Source organism: Ictalurus punctatus, chromosome 18 (genome assembly GCF_001660625.3).
Source record: "Ictalurus punctatus breed USDA103 chromosome 18, Coco_2.0, whole genome shotgun sequence".
In the NCBI taxonomy this organism is placed as follows: Eukaryota; Metazoa; Chordata; class Actinopteri; order Siluriformes; family Ictaluridae; genus Ictalurus; species Ictalurus punctatus.
In genome coordinates this window covers 2,273,487-2,291,844 of record NC_030433.2, presented here as the reverse complement: position 1 = coordinate 2,291,844, position 18,358 = coordinate 2,273,487, and the positions used below count along the sequence as shown (strand labels likewise).

The window sequence follows — 18,358 nt, the reverse complement described above, 5'->3', positions numbered from 1 at the left end:
ACGAAATAATATTATCACTCAAACTTTAATTTTGAAAAAAACACTTTTTTTTTTTTAAAGAAAGAAAGAAAACTACCGTATTTATTTATAATGTCTTGCTTTAATGATCTCGTGTTAGCACCGTTCCTTGCTAATTGTATCTGCCTGTGAAGCTCTGGCTGCGGTAGACACTCTTTCAGGGAATCTTGTGTGATGGATGTGAGAGTTAGAAAGGGGAGAGAGAGAAGAAAAAAAAAAGAAAATATAGAGCCAACAAGAACGTGCTGACAGCTCGAAGTCAGCTGGTTGTGTGGTGAGGAATGTGCAGGATGTCACACTGATGAAATGTGAAAAAGTTGATCTGAGGCAAAGGTCAATGTTAATGTGGTAATGGCAAAAAAAAAAAGTTAACTTTTGGAAAATGATTAAAAGTGTGTGTGTGTGTGTTTACGCTATGTTTGAATGGAACAAGTAAGATGATCTAAGGCATCTAGCATTGGGTGAGGACTGGAGCGCTTTGAAGGTCAATGGTAACGTGGTAATGTGCTCATTCTTTTCCTCTGTAGTAAGTGATGGGAGTGTGTCGGGCCTCAGACGTGAAGCGGTCTTTCTCCTCCCTGACACACTCCACTGATAGCATTGAGTGGACTAGAGGAATTCTTGTAATGTGACTGAGCCAAGATCATCATCTTGCACAAGTTCAAGGGAAAGCAAATGGTCCATGAAAAGTGCTTATGTGAGATGTATGTATAGGGAGTTAGGTTTCAGACAGAACGTAAGGTCCTTAAGTGAGTTTATGGTGTGTGTGTGTGTGTGTGTGTGTGTGTGCAGAATTACTTTATATTGTAAATCTAAAACTTCAAAGTTGAAATGTTGAAACAGCTTTTAACAACACAAAACCTACAAGTCAAGTAAAATCATGTTTTCCCAAGTATAACATGATGCAAAGGCGATATTTTTACTGTTGACTAGACACTGGCATATTGTTGTGATGTCAGATGTGCTTGTCAGAGAGCTCAGGCTAGGTGGATTCCCTTACTTGGAATTCCGAGTCGAGCTTTTCCATGTCGGACGCACTGGGTTCCACTCCTGTCAGACAGGAACAGGAATCTGAGACTACACTGGGCAATGGCGCAGCCGAAACGGAGTTGATCGAAGGTTGGAAAAAACATGAAGCATGGATCCATGGTCACAAGAATTCGGTATAACACATGACGTTTAGCGTGTGCTAAATTTCGTTCCAAAAAGTCATTTAAACACTTAAACCAGGGGTATGCAACGAAACATTCCATGAAATTCCTCGCATGCAGAGGTTCAGATAAGAAACCAATCGTAATTGTTAGTTCATGGCTATAACTACACATCACTTTGACGTGGTTATGTTTTGTTTCACTCTGGCGCTTCACATTACCACTTTTCAGCTAAAATGATTGAATGGCCTACAGAAAATACCTTTCAACGCTTGACCATTAATTGTTAGCCTCCACTTGGAGCGGTTTGTCACTACATGACTGAATGTCAGTAAAAGAACATAATCAAAAACAAGCTTTATCCTTGTCAGGCTCGTCGCCTGACCCTGTGCCTGTTTTTTTTTTTTTTTTTTTTTTTGGACTACATTTTTGCTTATTGATTTGGATTTGTCTGCCTGTATCTTCAATAAAAAAAAAAGCTTTACCTGCACTCGCGTCTGTCTCCAACCCACGTTACATGACACAAAAGAGCAGGCTACAAGGACAGTAGTATCACCATGGACTCACAACATTTTGAGAAGAGAAACGCAGAGGCCACTTACTTGAAATTGACTTCGTCTTGGATTCAGATGTCACAAGGAGCGAGATTTAACGAAAGAAAAAGCATTAAATTAACATACTGCACAAGTATTAAAGATAACGATAGCGACTCTTTTCTAATCTCGATCAGAAAAAAATATGTAATAAAAAAATATATATAAATAAATAAAGCAACCGCTTATGATTCGAAGCAAACCAATTCATTCGTGAAGCAAATTCATTATGACAAACAGACATTTTTCTTACATTTCTGGTGTGGTATTGTGTGTGTGTGTGTGTGTGTGTGGCTGCTAATATTTTACTGAGTCATACTCTTCAAGCCCTGAGGCACCCAGAGAAATGTCAATAATTTCCGCTAAAAGACAGCAAACTGCTTCTCATATGTATTAAGCTATTCCGAGTCGGTAAACAGTAATAAATCCTGTAGTGTTTTGAAACAATCGTGTTTTCTAATATAAAATACAGCACGAAATGATCCATCATGGGCCTATATGGGGAAGAGAACTGCAGTCAGATACTGGTCTTATACAACCGCAGCTATAAACTTTAAGGACTTCACATCATCTGGGTATAGTGTGAATTATGAATGAGAATCGAGGTGCGTTCACAACATACACCGTTATTTACACATCTGCACAGCTAGCATCCTAGCTTCCGTCCTCCGGCTCCGAGGCCTTGGGTGCAAACCCAGACAAAATAATTAAAGCTCATGTTTATTTTTGATTTTGGAGAGAATATTGTTCAGTGTGTTTCGTGTGAATTGTGGGAAAAAGTGATTGCAGAACACAGAAGCCTCTAAATGGTTATTATTAAAGACTTAGTACATGTGTAGTCTTGACTAACGTTATACTCGACCAAACGTTACCTATATAGTCGTGGTGTAACGTAAAAACACCATCTGTATCTGTTTAGAGGCCCAAATATCTGAATGTGTATCTGTGTTCAGATTTAAATATTAAGTGGGCAGGGCCTAAACTGGAAGGGTTTTATTTAATGCTAGCACTGTCTCAAAAACGTATGCCAGAAATGCATTGCACAATGTGGTCTCTGTCCCGTGAGCTTGTTATGTTCTATAATACAATGAAACAATGCGATATATTATCTGGGCACGGTTTTTAAAATTTTTACCTTAACACTTTCCTTGTTTATATAAATGTTGTTGATTGGATCGTCGGGCTTGTAAGCTATATTCTTGTGTTTTACAGCTATTTTCGAGTATTTTTTTCCCCCTAGTTAGTTATACACAGTTGAGAATTATCATGTGTAACCTGCCAGTTCAGCCATCCACAGCTGATATTCGACTACACCCCCGCTGCCACACAAGATTTTATTAAGGTAGAAAATGATACGTCTATCCATCCATTTTTATACCGATGGGGTGCCAACCTATCGCAGGGCACAAGCACACACACACTTGCATACCCATTTAAACACTACAGACATTTAGACACGCCAGTCAGCCTACAATACATGTCTTTGACTGGGGGAGGAAACCAGAGTACCCAGAGGGAGCTCTGGTGCACAGGGAGAACATGAGTTCTGAGGCAAACATGATGGAACGAAAGTAACCAAAAATGTTTCTTTAAGGATCAAATAAAAGAAAAGAAAAGATTTCTGTGCCAGTGCTCCAAAGAACAGTTTCGAACAGCTTTATTTCGAAGACTACGCCTTGATTCTCGGTCGACACGGAAAGTAATAACATCCTGATTGTGGCTCACTTTTGTGTGTAATCTAGAAGGTGAAATATAATGATTGAACTTTATATGTGGCATATGAACTCAGTGATCTACAACTTGAAATATAAACATGTTACATTCCCAGCAAATGACTTGATCTGGGGTACTTCCACCACATTCAAAAAAAAAAAAGAAAGAAAGAAAGAAAGAAAGGCTGTCAGATGTGCATAGAGTATATTTCTGAGAAATATGTTGACATTTTGTTTTACCCCAGAGCTATGCTGTAAATCCTCACCTCCTTTGAGGAGAACAACATAGATGAATTAATAGTCTTAACTAGTTTTTTTTGCCCTATGGAAGTGAACGAGAGGTAAACTGCTGCACCATATCTTACTTTATAAACACAAGAATATATACTATTGAAGAATTCCCTTCTGAATTCTTCATGACAACATAAAGGAAAAATTACTATATATATATATATATATATATATATATATATATATATATATATATATATATATATATATATATATGTAACCACTGCCTTTGGAAGTTGTTTGATATCTAAAAACTTATTCATCCAACGCCTTCAATGCCTGGCTTAGAGCATAATCGCGTATTATTATTTTAACTGATTATCTAAAAGTGAATACAACTTCTGAAACACTCTCCATTTCTGTTTTTTTTCTCACTGTGTCTGCTCGTCTGTCTATTTTACCTCTTCTTCGTCTCTCTGTATCTCTCTCTGTTATACTCAACTGCGATCCGGAGGAAACATGCTGATTTACTGGGTGATTGATTGGTTAATTGACTGTATGAAAAGAAAGCATTCAAACAGTGGATAGCTGAAGACAAAAAAAAACAACCATTAAGTTGATGTTTTTCCTCCGGCTGTCCACTCATTCCAAATAAAGTAATGAAAGGGGATGATTTTGCTGTCTTTGTCTGTTACTGTATGATAACATTCGAGAGGTTCTACTTGAAATGTAAAAATGGGCACACGCCCATTCAGTCGCATTTGATGTCAAATATGAAATCTCCCCATCTGAATTCAGAACTTTTGTAGCTCTTGACTATTCAACTATTCAACAACCACAGAAGCCTCTGAATTCAGATGAAGAGGTGCAGGCAAAACAAATGAATGCATTGAAAGGGTCACTTTACAAACACCCTGATGAGTCCAATGTAGATAGTCACATGACGCCCGAAATAGCTCATGATGACGAAATCAGAACAGCAAGTGACAGTAATACTATTTCCCTTTCAAAGGGAACTCCGGGTTGCGTTTAGCGTAAGGCTGTGGGAAGCGCCCTCGGGGATGACCGGCATCTGAAGTTTGTGTAACATCATGCCTATTTATAGGCCTGTCGTGATCAGGTGACGTGGCACTTAAGCGCGTCGTGTGATATATATATGACACCTGTGAACCGTGCCGTCAGCCTTATTATCTTCAGCGAGACCACATGTCAGTCGTTTGTGTAACGGGATAAAAAGACGCTATCTTTTCTCAAAATCTCGTGACTTTTCTATCCCTTTAAAAAAAAGAGAAGAAAAAAAAGAATGAACGGAAGAGAATTCATAAAGTGTGGTACGCCTTGCTCCTGTTTCATCACGGGGGGAGACGGTCACACCTTCTGTGTGAAGTGTTTAGTGGTGGAGCATGCCACAGCATGCTCGCGACTCGCTTTCTTCTTGGTGAGATGGGTTTCAGAGCCTCGTGGATCTGGGCCAGCCGCTGCCGCTCAGGTCCTGGGGATCTTGTATGGATCTGGAAGAGGAGCTCTATCTCTTGCTCTGTCTTCCGGGTCCGGCTGACTTTGGAGCTCGCATGGTGAATCCTCCTTCCCCTATGGAAAGCCAAAACGCCCTCGCTGACTCCAAGGGGCCAGTAGGGGGAGCCATTGCTGAGTCTTTGGTCTAAGATGGCTGTCCAGCTCACGGTCTTTGGAGCAGCCCTCATCTGCAGTGGCATATAAACTGTCAGGTGGCTGAGGCCCATCTGCAGACCGCGCATACTTTCCTGGGATCTTTCTGTGGTCCTGAAAAGTCTATCAGGGGCCCCATTTGAGCCCTTAAAGTCAGCTTCTGAGAAGATTCTGACTCTAAAGGTAGCTCTTCTGCTGGCCCTGACATCTATCAAACGAGTCGGAGATCTACAAGATCTCTCTGTTGCACCTTCATGCCTTGAATTTACCCCTGCATTAGCCAAGGCCTTCCTGTTTCTTAGGCCGGATTATATTCCTAAAGTGCCTAAATCTGCTGCCCAGATCCTCTGGGCATAAGGGCTCATTCCACTGGGGGGGGGGGGGGGGGGGGGGGGGTCGCCTCCTCGAAGGCTTTGTCCAAAGGGGTACTCTGACAAGATGTCTCTGCTGTGGCGGGGTGGTCTACGCCGCACACATTCATTCGATATTACAACCTGGATATACGTTCCACCCCTGGCTCAAGTGTCTTGCACTGACTCTCAGGCTCTGACCTTTTGAACAGGCCATATCCTCAGTATGACGAAGTGGGTATTTTCATCCCCACAGCATGGAGCTCTCGCAACATTGAGTTACCTTCGAAAGGGAATGTCTGGGTTACGCATGTAACCCTGTTCCCTGAGAACATACTGGGGCATGCCTGTGAATTGCGTCTTCGCTTCAGATAATAAGAGGCTGACAGCACGGTTCACAGGTGCCGTTTTTATATCACGCGACGTGCTTAATTGCCCCATCACCTGATTACGGCCGCCCTATAAATAGGCATGATGTTACACGAGCTTCAGATACCGGTCACACACGAGGGCGCTTCCCACAGCGTGGAGCTCACGCAACGTCTCGTTCCCTTCTCAGAGAGCAGGGTTGCATGCGAAACCCAGATGTTAAGCTAAACGGAAAGGTATTTAGTTACAAGAAGTTGGAAGATCAGGATGGATTCACCAAGAGAGTATGTGCTGAGATCTGGTTTGTCATATTCTATTACTGCAAATATATGTCAAACTATTTTGTTCTATATAAATTAAAAAAAAACATATAGTCATATAGTTTGTCATTTTGTTAATTAAATAATAGAACATTTGTTTTTTATATGTTTTGACCATTTTCTTGTGTGTGTGGGTTGGTGGATGGTTGTTTTCAAGAGCATGGGCGGTTATAATAGCAGAACAACCACATTGTTTGTAGGCCTTGTATGTGTATGTGTGTGTGTGTGTGTGTGTGTGTGTGTGTGTAGTTCTTAGGTGAGTGGACTGCATGACCCCTTCTGTTCCCTCATGTTTATTTGTAGCACTGTAAATTTGTTATTTAGCATTTAATAGCAAAATAATTGGCATGTATTTCCTCTCCTGTTAGATTTCACATCTTTTATTCTCTGTTTACTTTTTGTTTGACATTCTGATAATTGCACATGTAGCAAAACATAAATGAAGACGTATTCATTAATCTCCTTTTATGTGAATATTGGATTTGCCTTTATCCATTAGTCTTTATTTATTATCCATTTCCATTCGTTTATGTGTGTGTTTATGTGTGAATGGATAATGGTATAATGAATGCTGCTGGAAACAAATTTGATTAAAATTGGCTTGTGCTCCTTTAATAACATTACCCTGTGGCTTCTCTTCCGAAATATGACTACATAACCATTCGTTTTTGCTTTTCCTGAGCTTCTGGAAATTTGCATAAATTATTTGAAATGATTAATGATGTCCTGGTGAACATGCAGACTAAGAAGCAGCTGGCCTTGAGAGAAAAAGGGGACATGGCAAGAGAGTCTGAAAGAAGCAGGACAGAAAAGAAAAATGAAAAAGAAAAACTAAAGAAAAATGGGATATAAAGTTATTTTTAAAAAATAACACGTTTAAATAGACGTTAACAAAAGATATGATTAAGCACGGTGGCTAATCGGTTAGCATGTTCTCCTCACACCTCCAGGGTCGGGAGTTCGATTCCCACCGTGGCCCTGTGTGTGCGGAGTTTGCGTGTTCTCCCCGTGCTGCGGGGGTTTCCTCCGGGTACTCCGGTTTCCTCCGCCAGTCCAAAGACATGCACGGTAGTCTGATTGGCGTGTCCAAAGTGTCCGTAGTGTATGAATGGGTGTGTGAATGTGTATGTGATTGTGCCCTGCGATGGATTGGCACCCTGTCCAGGGTGTACCCCGACTTGTGCCCCATGCTCCCTGGGATAGGCTCCAGGGTTCCCTGTGACCCTGAAGAAGGATAACCAGTAGAAGATGGATGGATAAATGTATTTTTCATCAGTGAAGCCAAAAATATATAATCATAAAAAAGCTTAGCACATAATCACACCTTGTACTCAAGAACTTTTAGTGCCCATCAAGGCTTAGCAATAACTGTATAAAATAAACAGTGCACACAATGATCTAGGCCATCCGATTAAATATTGGATAAAGTACTTCTCTTGTCTCTAGCAAAAAAAAAAATCAACTCTTTTGTAGCCTGTTTCATCCATCACCATAGGGGAAACCCCAGAGAGACAGTTATTACTGAGCTGCAAAAACAGATAAAAACAGTGGGTACAGGTGAAATTTCAAAAACCCGGAACAGTTTAAAAAATGGCAAGTTAGAGGACATGTCAGCATAGATAGCAAATAAGACACCAAAATTCTAGTTTCAGAATATTGCAGTTCAGTTGGTCCGTCTGTTAGACTTCACCTCTGTGACAACAAGCTGGAAAGGTTTCAGGGAAGGAGCACTTCCTAAGAACAACCCACAAAAAATAAAGTACCTGACTTTTTCACCAACCATCAAATGGAACTAAAATGGCAGACAAAATTGAACGCCGTACAAGATTGGCAATAATAAGATTAGAAAGTCAAAAAGTCCAGATCAAATCTCTTGACTTTTTCATTTCATTCAGGGATTGATGGGGTGAGTCATAAATTGCTAATGGAGCCGAACAGAAAAAAGAATAAAAAATCACACTGTATTTTAGGGGTCAAGGGGTTGATATTTATAGATAAAGTTATACATATACTGTTACGTAATAGTTTACAATACTGTGTTAAGGTTTTGTTTTCATCTGTGACATGCCATTCTACAAGGAGTGGCTCCTTTATATGGGTATTATTTTTTACGATGATATTATTTTAAGCTGTGCCACTTACGTGCGCCTTTATCAGGTTCTACAAGGTTAACAGTTATTCCCAGTGGCATGAATGCAAGGCAGTCATCCCTCTATCTTTTCACTTAGTCCTAAGGTATGACAGTTTCCTTTTTTACATTGTGGCACACATTATCCAGGTATTTTCACTGCCCATGGTGGTTATGAGGGGTGAGATTGAATGCTAGAGCTGAATGAATTGCCAGTTCTATGATTACCGGGGTTCCTTGTAAATCGGAAACCAGCAAAAAAACCTGGCGAGAACTGAATGGAAGTGAGAATAGAAAGATTTTGTGACTTTTTTGTTTCTCGGAGGACTCAACACACACACAAGAGAGTATATAGGTGAGGGTAACACAGCCCCTGTCAGGTATCCAGGGTTCATAGAACCACAATTACGTGAGTAGGAATTGTCTTGTCTGTGAGGTAGGAAGACAATTTTGCACATATGGAAGAAAGCTTTATCGGTAAGGTACACTTGGAGAGACACTTGGAGAGGGATCTTGGACTACACCTCCATGCGCAATATTTCAAGCTTCTTTTTGATTCTCATCTTCAAACGACACTGTAGTCTGAATGGATCCTAATTGTCAAAATGTATACTAATCAAAAATAATTCTGGTCTAAATGAATCTCAGTTTAAATGTGCCTTAATCCAAAGGAATCCAGCCACGACAGTGAATCCTTATGCATAATAATCCTTGTCCAAATAAATCCTAGTCAAAAGCCCAAAACAATAATCTTACAAGAAAAGAATCTGGGCCGAATATTTAATATTAATGTTGAATATTTAACGGCAGTCTCGCCCGTTTTTGCCCTATGGAAAATAAATGTATGGGAAAAAAATGTGTTCATGCTTTGAACGTCCTTTAGTCCTCATCTCCTAATCTGACATTTGGGTACCCATATACCCGTCTAATCTATTTCCTAGAGAGTTTAAACCTGTGATCTAATCTCTGTGATCTAATGTGTTCTCTGTGTGGCGCACTGTGGTAAACTACAAGCTTCAGTTCCAAAGTGTCTGAGCTCGATTCCCGTGCAGTGCAAATTCATAAAAGTGTCTGTAATCTTATGTTGGAGTACTAATTGGAAGATGATGAGGTCAAATGCCAAACTGCCAGTGTTGGGCCCTTGATCAAGGCCCTTAAAACCCTAAATGTAATAAATGAGATAAATATAAGTTACTCTGGATAAGGTTGTCGGCCAAATACTGCAAAGGTACAGGTAAAGTTCATCTGAAAATGTATATTTAAAAGAGGAGAATTTTCTTTTTCTTTTTTTTTTTTTTTATTCTGTGCTATTCTGGTATTTTAGTGTGCTAAACATTGTGTTACGGTCAGTTTAGGATTAGTAATAATATAAAAAATAAAAGGATACTCAATTGATACTCCAGATGAAGCTGATCATGACTCAATCCAAACCGTCCCACTGATTCTGAATTCATCCTGGTTCGAATGGATCACAATACATACGAACCCTGCAAATGTGGATTTCTAATCTGTACTGGCCCGGAAATGAATGCTAATCTAAATGAGTCCAAATGGGTTCCTAATCCAAATTAACCATGCCTTCAAAAGTGATCCTAATCCAAACAAATCTTGGCTAAAACGAGTTCTAACCTGAAATGTTTGACGCCTAAAATAACTCTGAATAATTCTAAACACATCCTAAACCAAATGAAGGCGGTACAGACGTTGCTTTCTAATTTAAAACGAATTCTGGTCCAAATAAATTCAGATCTATATGGATTTCAATACAAATTCATTTGGGCCCAGAATGGATTCTGATACAAAGACATTCCGTGGATTGATGTTTTCAATCGAGTCATTTTTAATCAATTATATTTGAATCTATTTTAAATATATTATAATCCTAATTCACTCACTTACTAACCGTTTTATCTTCGCCAGAGTTGGATCTTGAGGCGATCCTGGGAACACTGTGTGGGAATGCAGCCTAGATGGGACACCAATCCATCACAGGGCACCATGCACACACACACACACACACACGCACACACACACACACACACACTCACAGCTAGGGTCAATTTAGTCTAGCCGATCTACCTGCCAGAATGTTTTAGGGAGGAAGCCAGAGAACCCACACGGTTACAATGGGACAATGTGAAACTAGCTAAAATATTTTAAAACTTGGTATTTTAATTAAAATTTTATATCTGGATTTCAATGTCAATTGACAACAGCACTATATAAATAAAACGGAATTGAATTAAACTGAATAGACCTTGGAGCTATGAGATGGCAATGCACCACCACTAATCTGAACAAAATCAAATGAAATCAAAAAGGGGCGGAGCATATAAATCTATTGGGTTATTAAAATCATTCCGTCTGAACGGTATATTAGTACATTGTTCGAATAAATCCTAAAGCATATATGTAGATTCTAATACAAATAAACCTTGGCCAAGAAAATGGATTCAAATGAAACTGACTTTACATTAATTGTAAATGAATTTCCCTGGCGGACGCTAGCAAAGTCCGTGATCCAAAATGTTGGTTAATGCAACACAGCATAGCAATCCTACGAGCATTAGTAACATCCTGCTGCACTAGATGCAAGAAAGATGCCAGGAACACAGAATGATTCCTAAATTTACTAACAGCTAGGAAAAAAATAAACACTCCGGATAACTTCTGCAGGGTATATTTAGCTTGCTCTTTGGAAAGCGAAGGATGGAGTTTAGCCGAGTTAATGGGCCATTTTTTTCCCCCTGGTGTGTGTCATTATGGGAAATGGGTCATTCACTTCGCTATTTTTTTCTCCAAGTGGATGTCATTGGCCAGATTATACGTCCATCACTCATACCCCACACCAATCCGTGCGTGTCATGTAACCTCTTCAACTTCTATTAGTAGACGCTTACTCGCTCTTTCTGGAATTTAATGATTTGCATCATGCTGTGATGGATTCCGGGTAAAACTGGAGGTAAGAGTCGAGCAAGTCTTTTATGAGTGACCGTTTTGTGGGCGTGCTGACAGCAGAGGATTGATTTTAATCAATTTCTCTGAACAATTCATATTGGGCTTTTTCTTCTTCTTCCTCTTCCTCTTCCTCTTCTTCTTCTTCTTCTTCTTCACAATATTACCTTCATTTTTATGGGAAACCAGCCTTTCTGGCCTGCCAGAGGTTTTAAAAAATGAAAATGACAAAATGACTGCATTTAGGGTATATTTTACCTGCCTGACTTCATCAACGTCTACAGACAGAGATGTACTTATTTTTTTATTTTTTTATTTTTATTTTTTTAGATGGGTTCAGTTAATCGTATTAAGGAAGAAAATAGATAGGAGAAGACGGGTCTCTATGACTTTATGAACCATTAGGCATACGTGTGATGGAGTGAGCAAGATATAGAGAAAGGACGTTCTTGATAGAACACCTCTCTCGCTTTATTAAAGGCTTTAATTATGAGAGCTTTCCGTTTAATGAAAGATAAACCACTCAGCAATGAAGAACACCGGATATTAAACAAGACCAGCTAGATGAAGTTCTCAAACACTGCTTTAATAACTTTGTCAGTGAACTGACAGATTAGCGTATATCATTTGCCTGCTACAATGACACAAAGATTAAACTCCCACTGATTTCACCACTGATTTAGGACACTTTTACCTCTTCCTATTAAGTTCACATCCGTGTGTATTAGGCATTATAATATAAATGTTAGAATTCATTCCTATAATGTCTTATGTAAGAATTACATCTGAAACGTTTAGGACTGGTTAACTAGGTGTGTCAGAGAGACAACGACCTAGAGATGAATGTACTGTAAATTTGTGCGTGCATACGGGTTTTTCATGTCTTTAGGGGCAGTGTTTGCAGGATCTACATCAGCATGGGTGGACAGATAAGAAAAATCATTAGCTAGCTCACCAGGCAAGTAAAAGGTCCAATCTGTTCCCCAGTCCCATTATATGCCTCCTTGGAAGTCTAATTACTTAGCTACAGTACCGTAATGGTGATGAAGCATCGTCTTGCACCCTTGGGGAAAAGGGTGAAAGTCTCGGCTATGAGTCGTGGATTAATCTCATCACATGTAAAGACGTGTCTTGCACGCATGTTAACTCGGTTGATGTAGTGTTGCAACGTATGTCGTGTCAGTGTTACAGTCATTTGTTTTATACTGCACTGTGCTTTTCCACATCAACGCATAGTCCAAATTCCAGAAAGATTGTCTAGCATTCGTTCGACGTAATTAATATTCCTAGCAAAAGAGTTCCTACTAGAGGCGAAAGGCGACGTGTCACGGATATGCCGGAAGGGATTCCGGACTACGGTTCCCAGCAGGCACTGCACCACTTGGCATCACTGTCACATGATCACCTGCACCTGAATCTCATTCTTGTTATTGAGCACTATGTGTTATGTCTAGCCAGCGTTCGCACTGCACTTTTGTCTCGCGTTTGTCTTTCTCTGCTGTTTCTGTCATTGGGACTGTGATCTTCGTCCAGTGGTTATTCTTCTAGTGCCTTAGTGTTTTTGCCGAAAGTTCTATAGGTAACGATTTTCATTCAGTCTAATCTGCACTCGCATCCGTCTCCGCCTCTAAACCCTGACACGAAGGTGCTACCTGTACCTGTGTATTGTACCAAATATCTGTATTCAGATTTAAACCCAAAGTGGGTGTGGCCTGAATTTGAAGATTGTTTTTTTTGTTGTTGTTTGTTTGTTTTTTTAAAAAAAAAAAAATGAACCACTAAGCTCCTAAAAATTGGGAAAGCACTAGAAAAATAAACCGAGGCAGAGCTGCCAGCCTTGTCATAATAGTGTGTGAATGACAGCTCCTCAACCTCAGCTACACTCATATGAGTTCACACTTGGACTCAATTAGAGATGTACAGGGGACTATATTCTCTTACAAATTTAGTTTAAAAATATAAACAAACTTAAATCCTTTGCTGCCAAATGTAATGTGATGTAGCATTACAGCTAGAGACCGTTTAAAAAAAATTAAAAACACTACTACTATGATCTATGAATGGCAAGAGGATGGCAAGCGTTGAAGTAAACATCTAATTGGCGTCTAGTTTGTCGATACCATGTTTTGCTGCGTAGTAGTAATCATCTCATTAATCTCTGTAATGTTGGTTAAATTCATTTCACAATATGGGTTCCACTTTTATTATACAGAAGTTCAGACAGTAGAACTTGCTAAACACTGTTGATAGCCTCTCACGTTTGAATACCGATAAATGCAATTTCAGTATTAAATCCATGTGCACCTGATACTGGTGTAATTAGAAAAGTCATGTTTTAGCCCTTACTGCCTCCAGTCATTACAGACACATGAGTGAAGAATGATGGAATCTTGTGCCCTGGTCCATCCCCACCCTCTACATTCCTGACCATATGCACGTTGCTTGTTTCTCACTTTATTCAGTTCAGTGTTGTTTTCCTGACCCTGTGAGAAATGCTACTGCAAGCAAGAAGCAGGGAACGGTTTCATTGTGCTGAAGAGGTTTTGTCAGTTTGACACTCAGATATTTTCCGTTTCAGAACAGATGCAGAAAAAGAGAGAAAGGGGCAAATTGTGCTTTTGCCGAAGAGTGCTGGATAGCACACTGTCAGCAGAGAGGAAGAAAAGATGTTTGTGTGAAGACCGAGGAGAGGCACTCAACCTTTACAACAATATATAAAACTACCCGGAGCCAAGAATGCTTCTGTTTGTGAAGAAATTGAGAAAAAAAAGTGGCGGTTTGCCTATTACATGGCTTCAAGTTATTACAAGGGTTTTAAGGAATATGTTTTATCTTTGAATTTTTTTTCATTGTCAACACGCAGCACAGAGATATAGTCCCAGATGTCTCAAAAAAAAAAAAAGTTCCCTTTTCGCTCTCGAGGCTGATGGAACGGATCACAAGTGTCTTTTTATATCGCACGACGCCATCGGCGTAACCACGCGTTCTTTGGGGGGGTCGTGTCCCCCACAATGTTGAGGGAATACCAATCTGTCCCCCCAATATACAGCACAAAATATTTTCTATATGTCCCCCTTTAATGAACCCTGCCAACGGATCTGTCTTTTCTTCATCTATTCTATTTATATGTCTATTCCTTTTTAATATATTTCCGTTTGTTAAGGAAAATCGGTGTGTGTGCTCCCCCCCCCCCCAATTGCCCCAATTGTACACTTGGTTGCGCCCATACTGAAGGCAGTTCGGTGATCTATTTGAGCAGCTCAGTCTGTAAGAGATGGAGGCAGCGTCCAAGTGTAGAAAAGTGCAGCAGAACATACGAGCTTTTTTTCAGACAGTCAGTAACTAGACACGTAAATATTAGGTAACCTTAGCTTAGTGTAGAAGGCATCATACCATGGCTTGGTTTGTTCTTAAGAACGTCAATTAACTGTTGATATTCGCACACCCAGGAAGTAGGCTAGGCTAACGCCAGGTCCAGTTTTTCACCATTAACGTTACCTTCATACTCGGACCCCCCCCAATGTCCGTACCATGGTTACGCCCTTGCACGATGCGCTTAATTGCCACGTCACCTGATCACGGCAGGCCTATAAGTAGGCATGACGTTACACAAGCTTCAGACGCCGGTCACACGTGAGGGCGCTTCCCACAGCGTGAAGCTCATGCAACGTCTCGTTCCCTTCTCAGGCTACGGGGTTACATACCTAACCCAGACGTTTTAGTGTCTAGAGGTAGACTAAATGAGAAATCCATGTTTATATAATACCACTAAAATTTACGCCACACAAAAATGGAGCCCCCTTTCTTGTTTTATGTACCGAAAAATACTAGTAATCTCTTTTTATCCCTCACACACACACACACACACATTTTATCTTACGCCCCACTGTTAATATATTCCGTCTTTTGATCTCCTAATGGGGTCTTTTGAACAAATTTTGTGAAGTATTGAAGTGTGGTACATCACAATATAAGGTTTAAAAGCTGTGCCATTTATCGAAGACATCCCGCTGAGCTCTGTGTACACACACACACACACACACACACACACACACACATGTTCACACATACAGTATGACTCTGGGTTTGCTACTTCATGATAACATTAGGTTTTAGTGTCAGCTTGAAATGAATGTGTTCAGTGTGTTTTTATTCACAGTTTGCTTCAGGCTATGTGGTGTGTGTGTGTGTGTGTGTGTATAATGATTAGAGAAGGCTACTCACCAAGTACTCAAGCATTTTGGAAAGACCCCTTAATGACCCCTCATAAATCTACATATCATTCACACACAGCGTATAAAGAAAGATACAATGATATCATATTAAACATGTTTTTAATCATAAAAAGCCTGTTTTCTTGGTGTAGCACTGTGCCATGCAGGCATTGTTTCTGGTCTCCAGTTCAATCACGAACTCACGTTACAGTATCTTTGTGGAGTTTGTGTTGTTCCTGTATCCGTGTGGCTTCTCTCCTTGTTTCCACCTCCCAAAAACATGCCAGTAGGTGGATTGGCCATTCAAAATGACTAAGGTGTGAATGAGTGTGACAGCGTACAAAATACTGGCACTTTTCCAGGGTATTATCTCGCGCTGTGTTTCCAGGATGTTACTGCGCACGTATACCGTGCGTGTGTGTGTGTGTGTGTGTGTGTGTGTGTTCGCTGTTTATATCCGTTATTAGTCACTATGTTTATGAGTCAAGCGTATGTATGTGTATACTGTGTGTAGACAGATGGATTGGTGTTAAAAGTCCATTTCTCAGCGTCTCTGGCAGTGACATCTTGTTTGTCTCTGTGTGTGTGTGTGTGTGTGTGTGTGTATGAGAGAGAGAGAGAGAGATGTTATTATCGTCAGGCCAGACTGATGATCATATATCATTGCCACGGCAACGAGCACTGCTGTGACAGGGCAGGAGATTGAGCCTTTGCTGTTTGCAATTTTTGTATTTTCACCACACACACACACACACACACACACACATAATCTTTCCTTTGCTTCTCCACTACTTTGATAGATTCAATTTAAAACACACACACACACACACACACACACACACACACACACACACACACTTCCCAGTTCATGGGAAGAACCAGCAAAATACAGTATATGGCCAAAAGTATGTGGACACCTGACCATCACACAAATATATGTGCGATGAGAATATCTTTATAGTATTACAATTTCTCTTCACTGGAACTAAAGGGCCCGAACCTGTTCCAGCATGACGATGCAATTTTAAGACATTAAGACATGCTTGCCATGATCGGAGTAGAAGAACTCAGGTGACCTGCACAAAGCCCTGACCTCAACCCTATTGAACACCTTTGGGCTGAATTAGAATGCTCACTGAGCCCCAGGCCTCCTCACCCAACATCAGTGCCTGACTCCACTAATGCTCTTGTAGTTGAATGGGCAAATCTCCACAGCCACACTCCAAAATATAGTGGAAAGCCTTCCTAGAAGAGTGGAGAATTTGAAATGGGATGTACGACACTGGGTGTGATGGGTGTGACGTTCAGGTGTACACATACCTTGGGCTATATAGTACACGTTGACAGCGATGATTAAGTTTTAATTGAGTCATTTTTAATTGAAAATCATATCACCCTTGTGCGTTTCTAAACGTTTTAACGTGGTTTAATTTTTAAAATCTTTTAAAAGACGTTCTCTAAGCTAGCCTGTATTACACGTTTGTTTTGGATTTTCACTGTACATGTTTTTCATCACAATTATGCAGTTTTTTTTTCTTTTTTTACACCTCATTATCAGATATGTTTTCTTTTCTTTCCCACAGACTTTCCATCTTACCTGTCTATCTGCCCGTTAGTCCTCCTACTTCTGCTTCAGGCGTTGACATGAGTAGACATTTACATTTTGTTTCTCTTTGTAGAGAAAAACAAGTTGCTAAATATTTTATGCTTTCAAAAGCATTACTCCTACCTTGGAGCGAACCAGAGAAATATGATTTGGATGCTTCAGTGCAGGTTGGAAGAGAAGCTCATAACGGGGGGGGGGAGTTTTTCCCCCCGATTTTTATTGAGTGTTTATGCTCTAGGACGGATGACGGGGTTCCAAGAGTAAGAAAGGGTTCCATTTTGTAATGCAAGTAATTCATTATTCAGTGAGTTGTTTTGTTAATGGTTTCTAATAAACCTCATTATTCCGTGACTAACTTTGCATGGGGAAAACTTTGACTCTGTTATAGTATTAGCGGTGTTTAAAGTCGGATTGCATTCACAGTTGCACATTACTTTCGAACAAAAGATTCAACGATAAAGACAATATTAGTGGAGGGCACCGTACCTAAGCGATGTAATCGTAATGTCATGTCCGTGTTATGTTGTTCATACGTTTATCCCATCTGGAAATGAGGAAAATTCAGTTATTCATTTTGATGCCACAAATCAGCTAAGCAGAAAACAATGAGCTAATTGTCTCATGTCTCCAACGAGCACTGCGGAATCATTCACCTTTAGAAAGTTCTGATAAGGACCCCGCCCCCCTCCCAGGATTGCATGCTGATGGGCCATTATCATGGGAAATGTCTAACTGAAATTATTATAATAAATTCATTTACATACATTTGAAATGCAGAAAGTGCCTTATAGTACTGTATATGCAAAATTCAGGATTTAGCCTTGATTTGTGGACAAATAAAATGGCTGTACAAATGCTGACAAAGCAGTGGGATTATGCAATGAAGAAGCACGATTCTAAATTGAGGCCTTTATTTATTCTAAATCATTCGACTTGAGCTGAGCAGGGGGAAATGTTTGCGGTGCTCTGTGGGTTTAACGAGTTACAAGAGAAAGTCGAGAGGCGCTGTCTCCGCTTCTGAAATTCTGCCTCTAATCTCATCG

General features: G+C 40.1%; 1 protein-coding gene across 1 annotated transcript in view; it reads left to right on the top strand.

Annotated features, from left to right (window-relative positions):
* The first annotated feature begins 1,043 nt into the window (after nucleotides 1–1,043).
* The window catches only part of unc5da (unc-5 netrin receptor Da), a 68,193-nt gene continuing 50,878 nt past the window's right edge, over nucleotides 1,044–18,358 (top strand). The window contains exon 1 of the mRNA XM_053687959.1: nucleotides 1,044–1,137. Coding sequence (XP_053543934.1) covers nucleotides 1,044–1,137 — 94 coding nt within the window. The remainder of the gene's footprint in view (nucleotides 1,138–18,358) is intronic.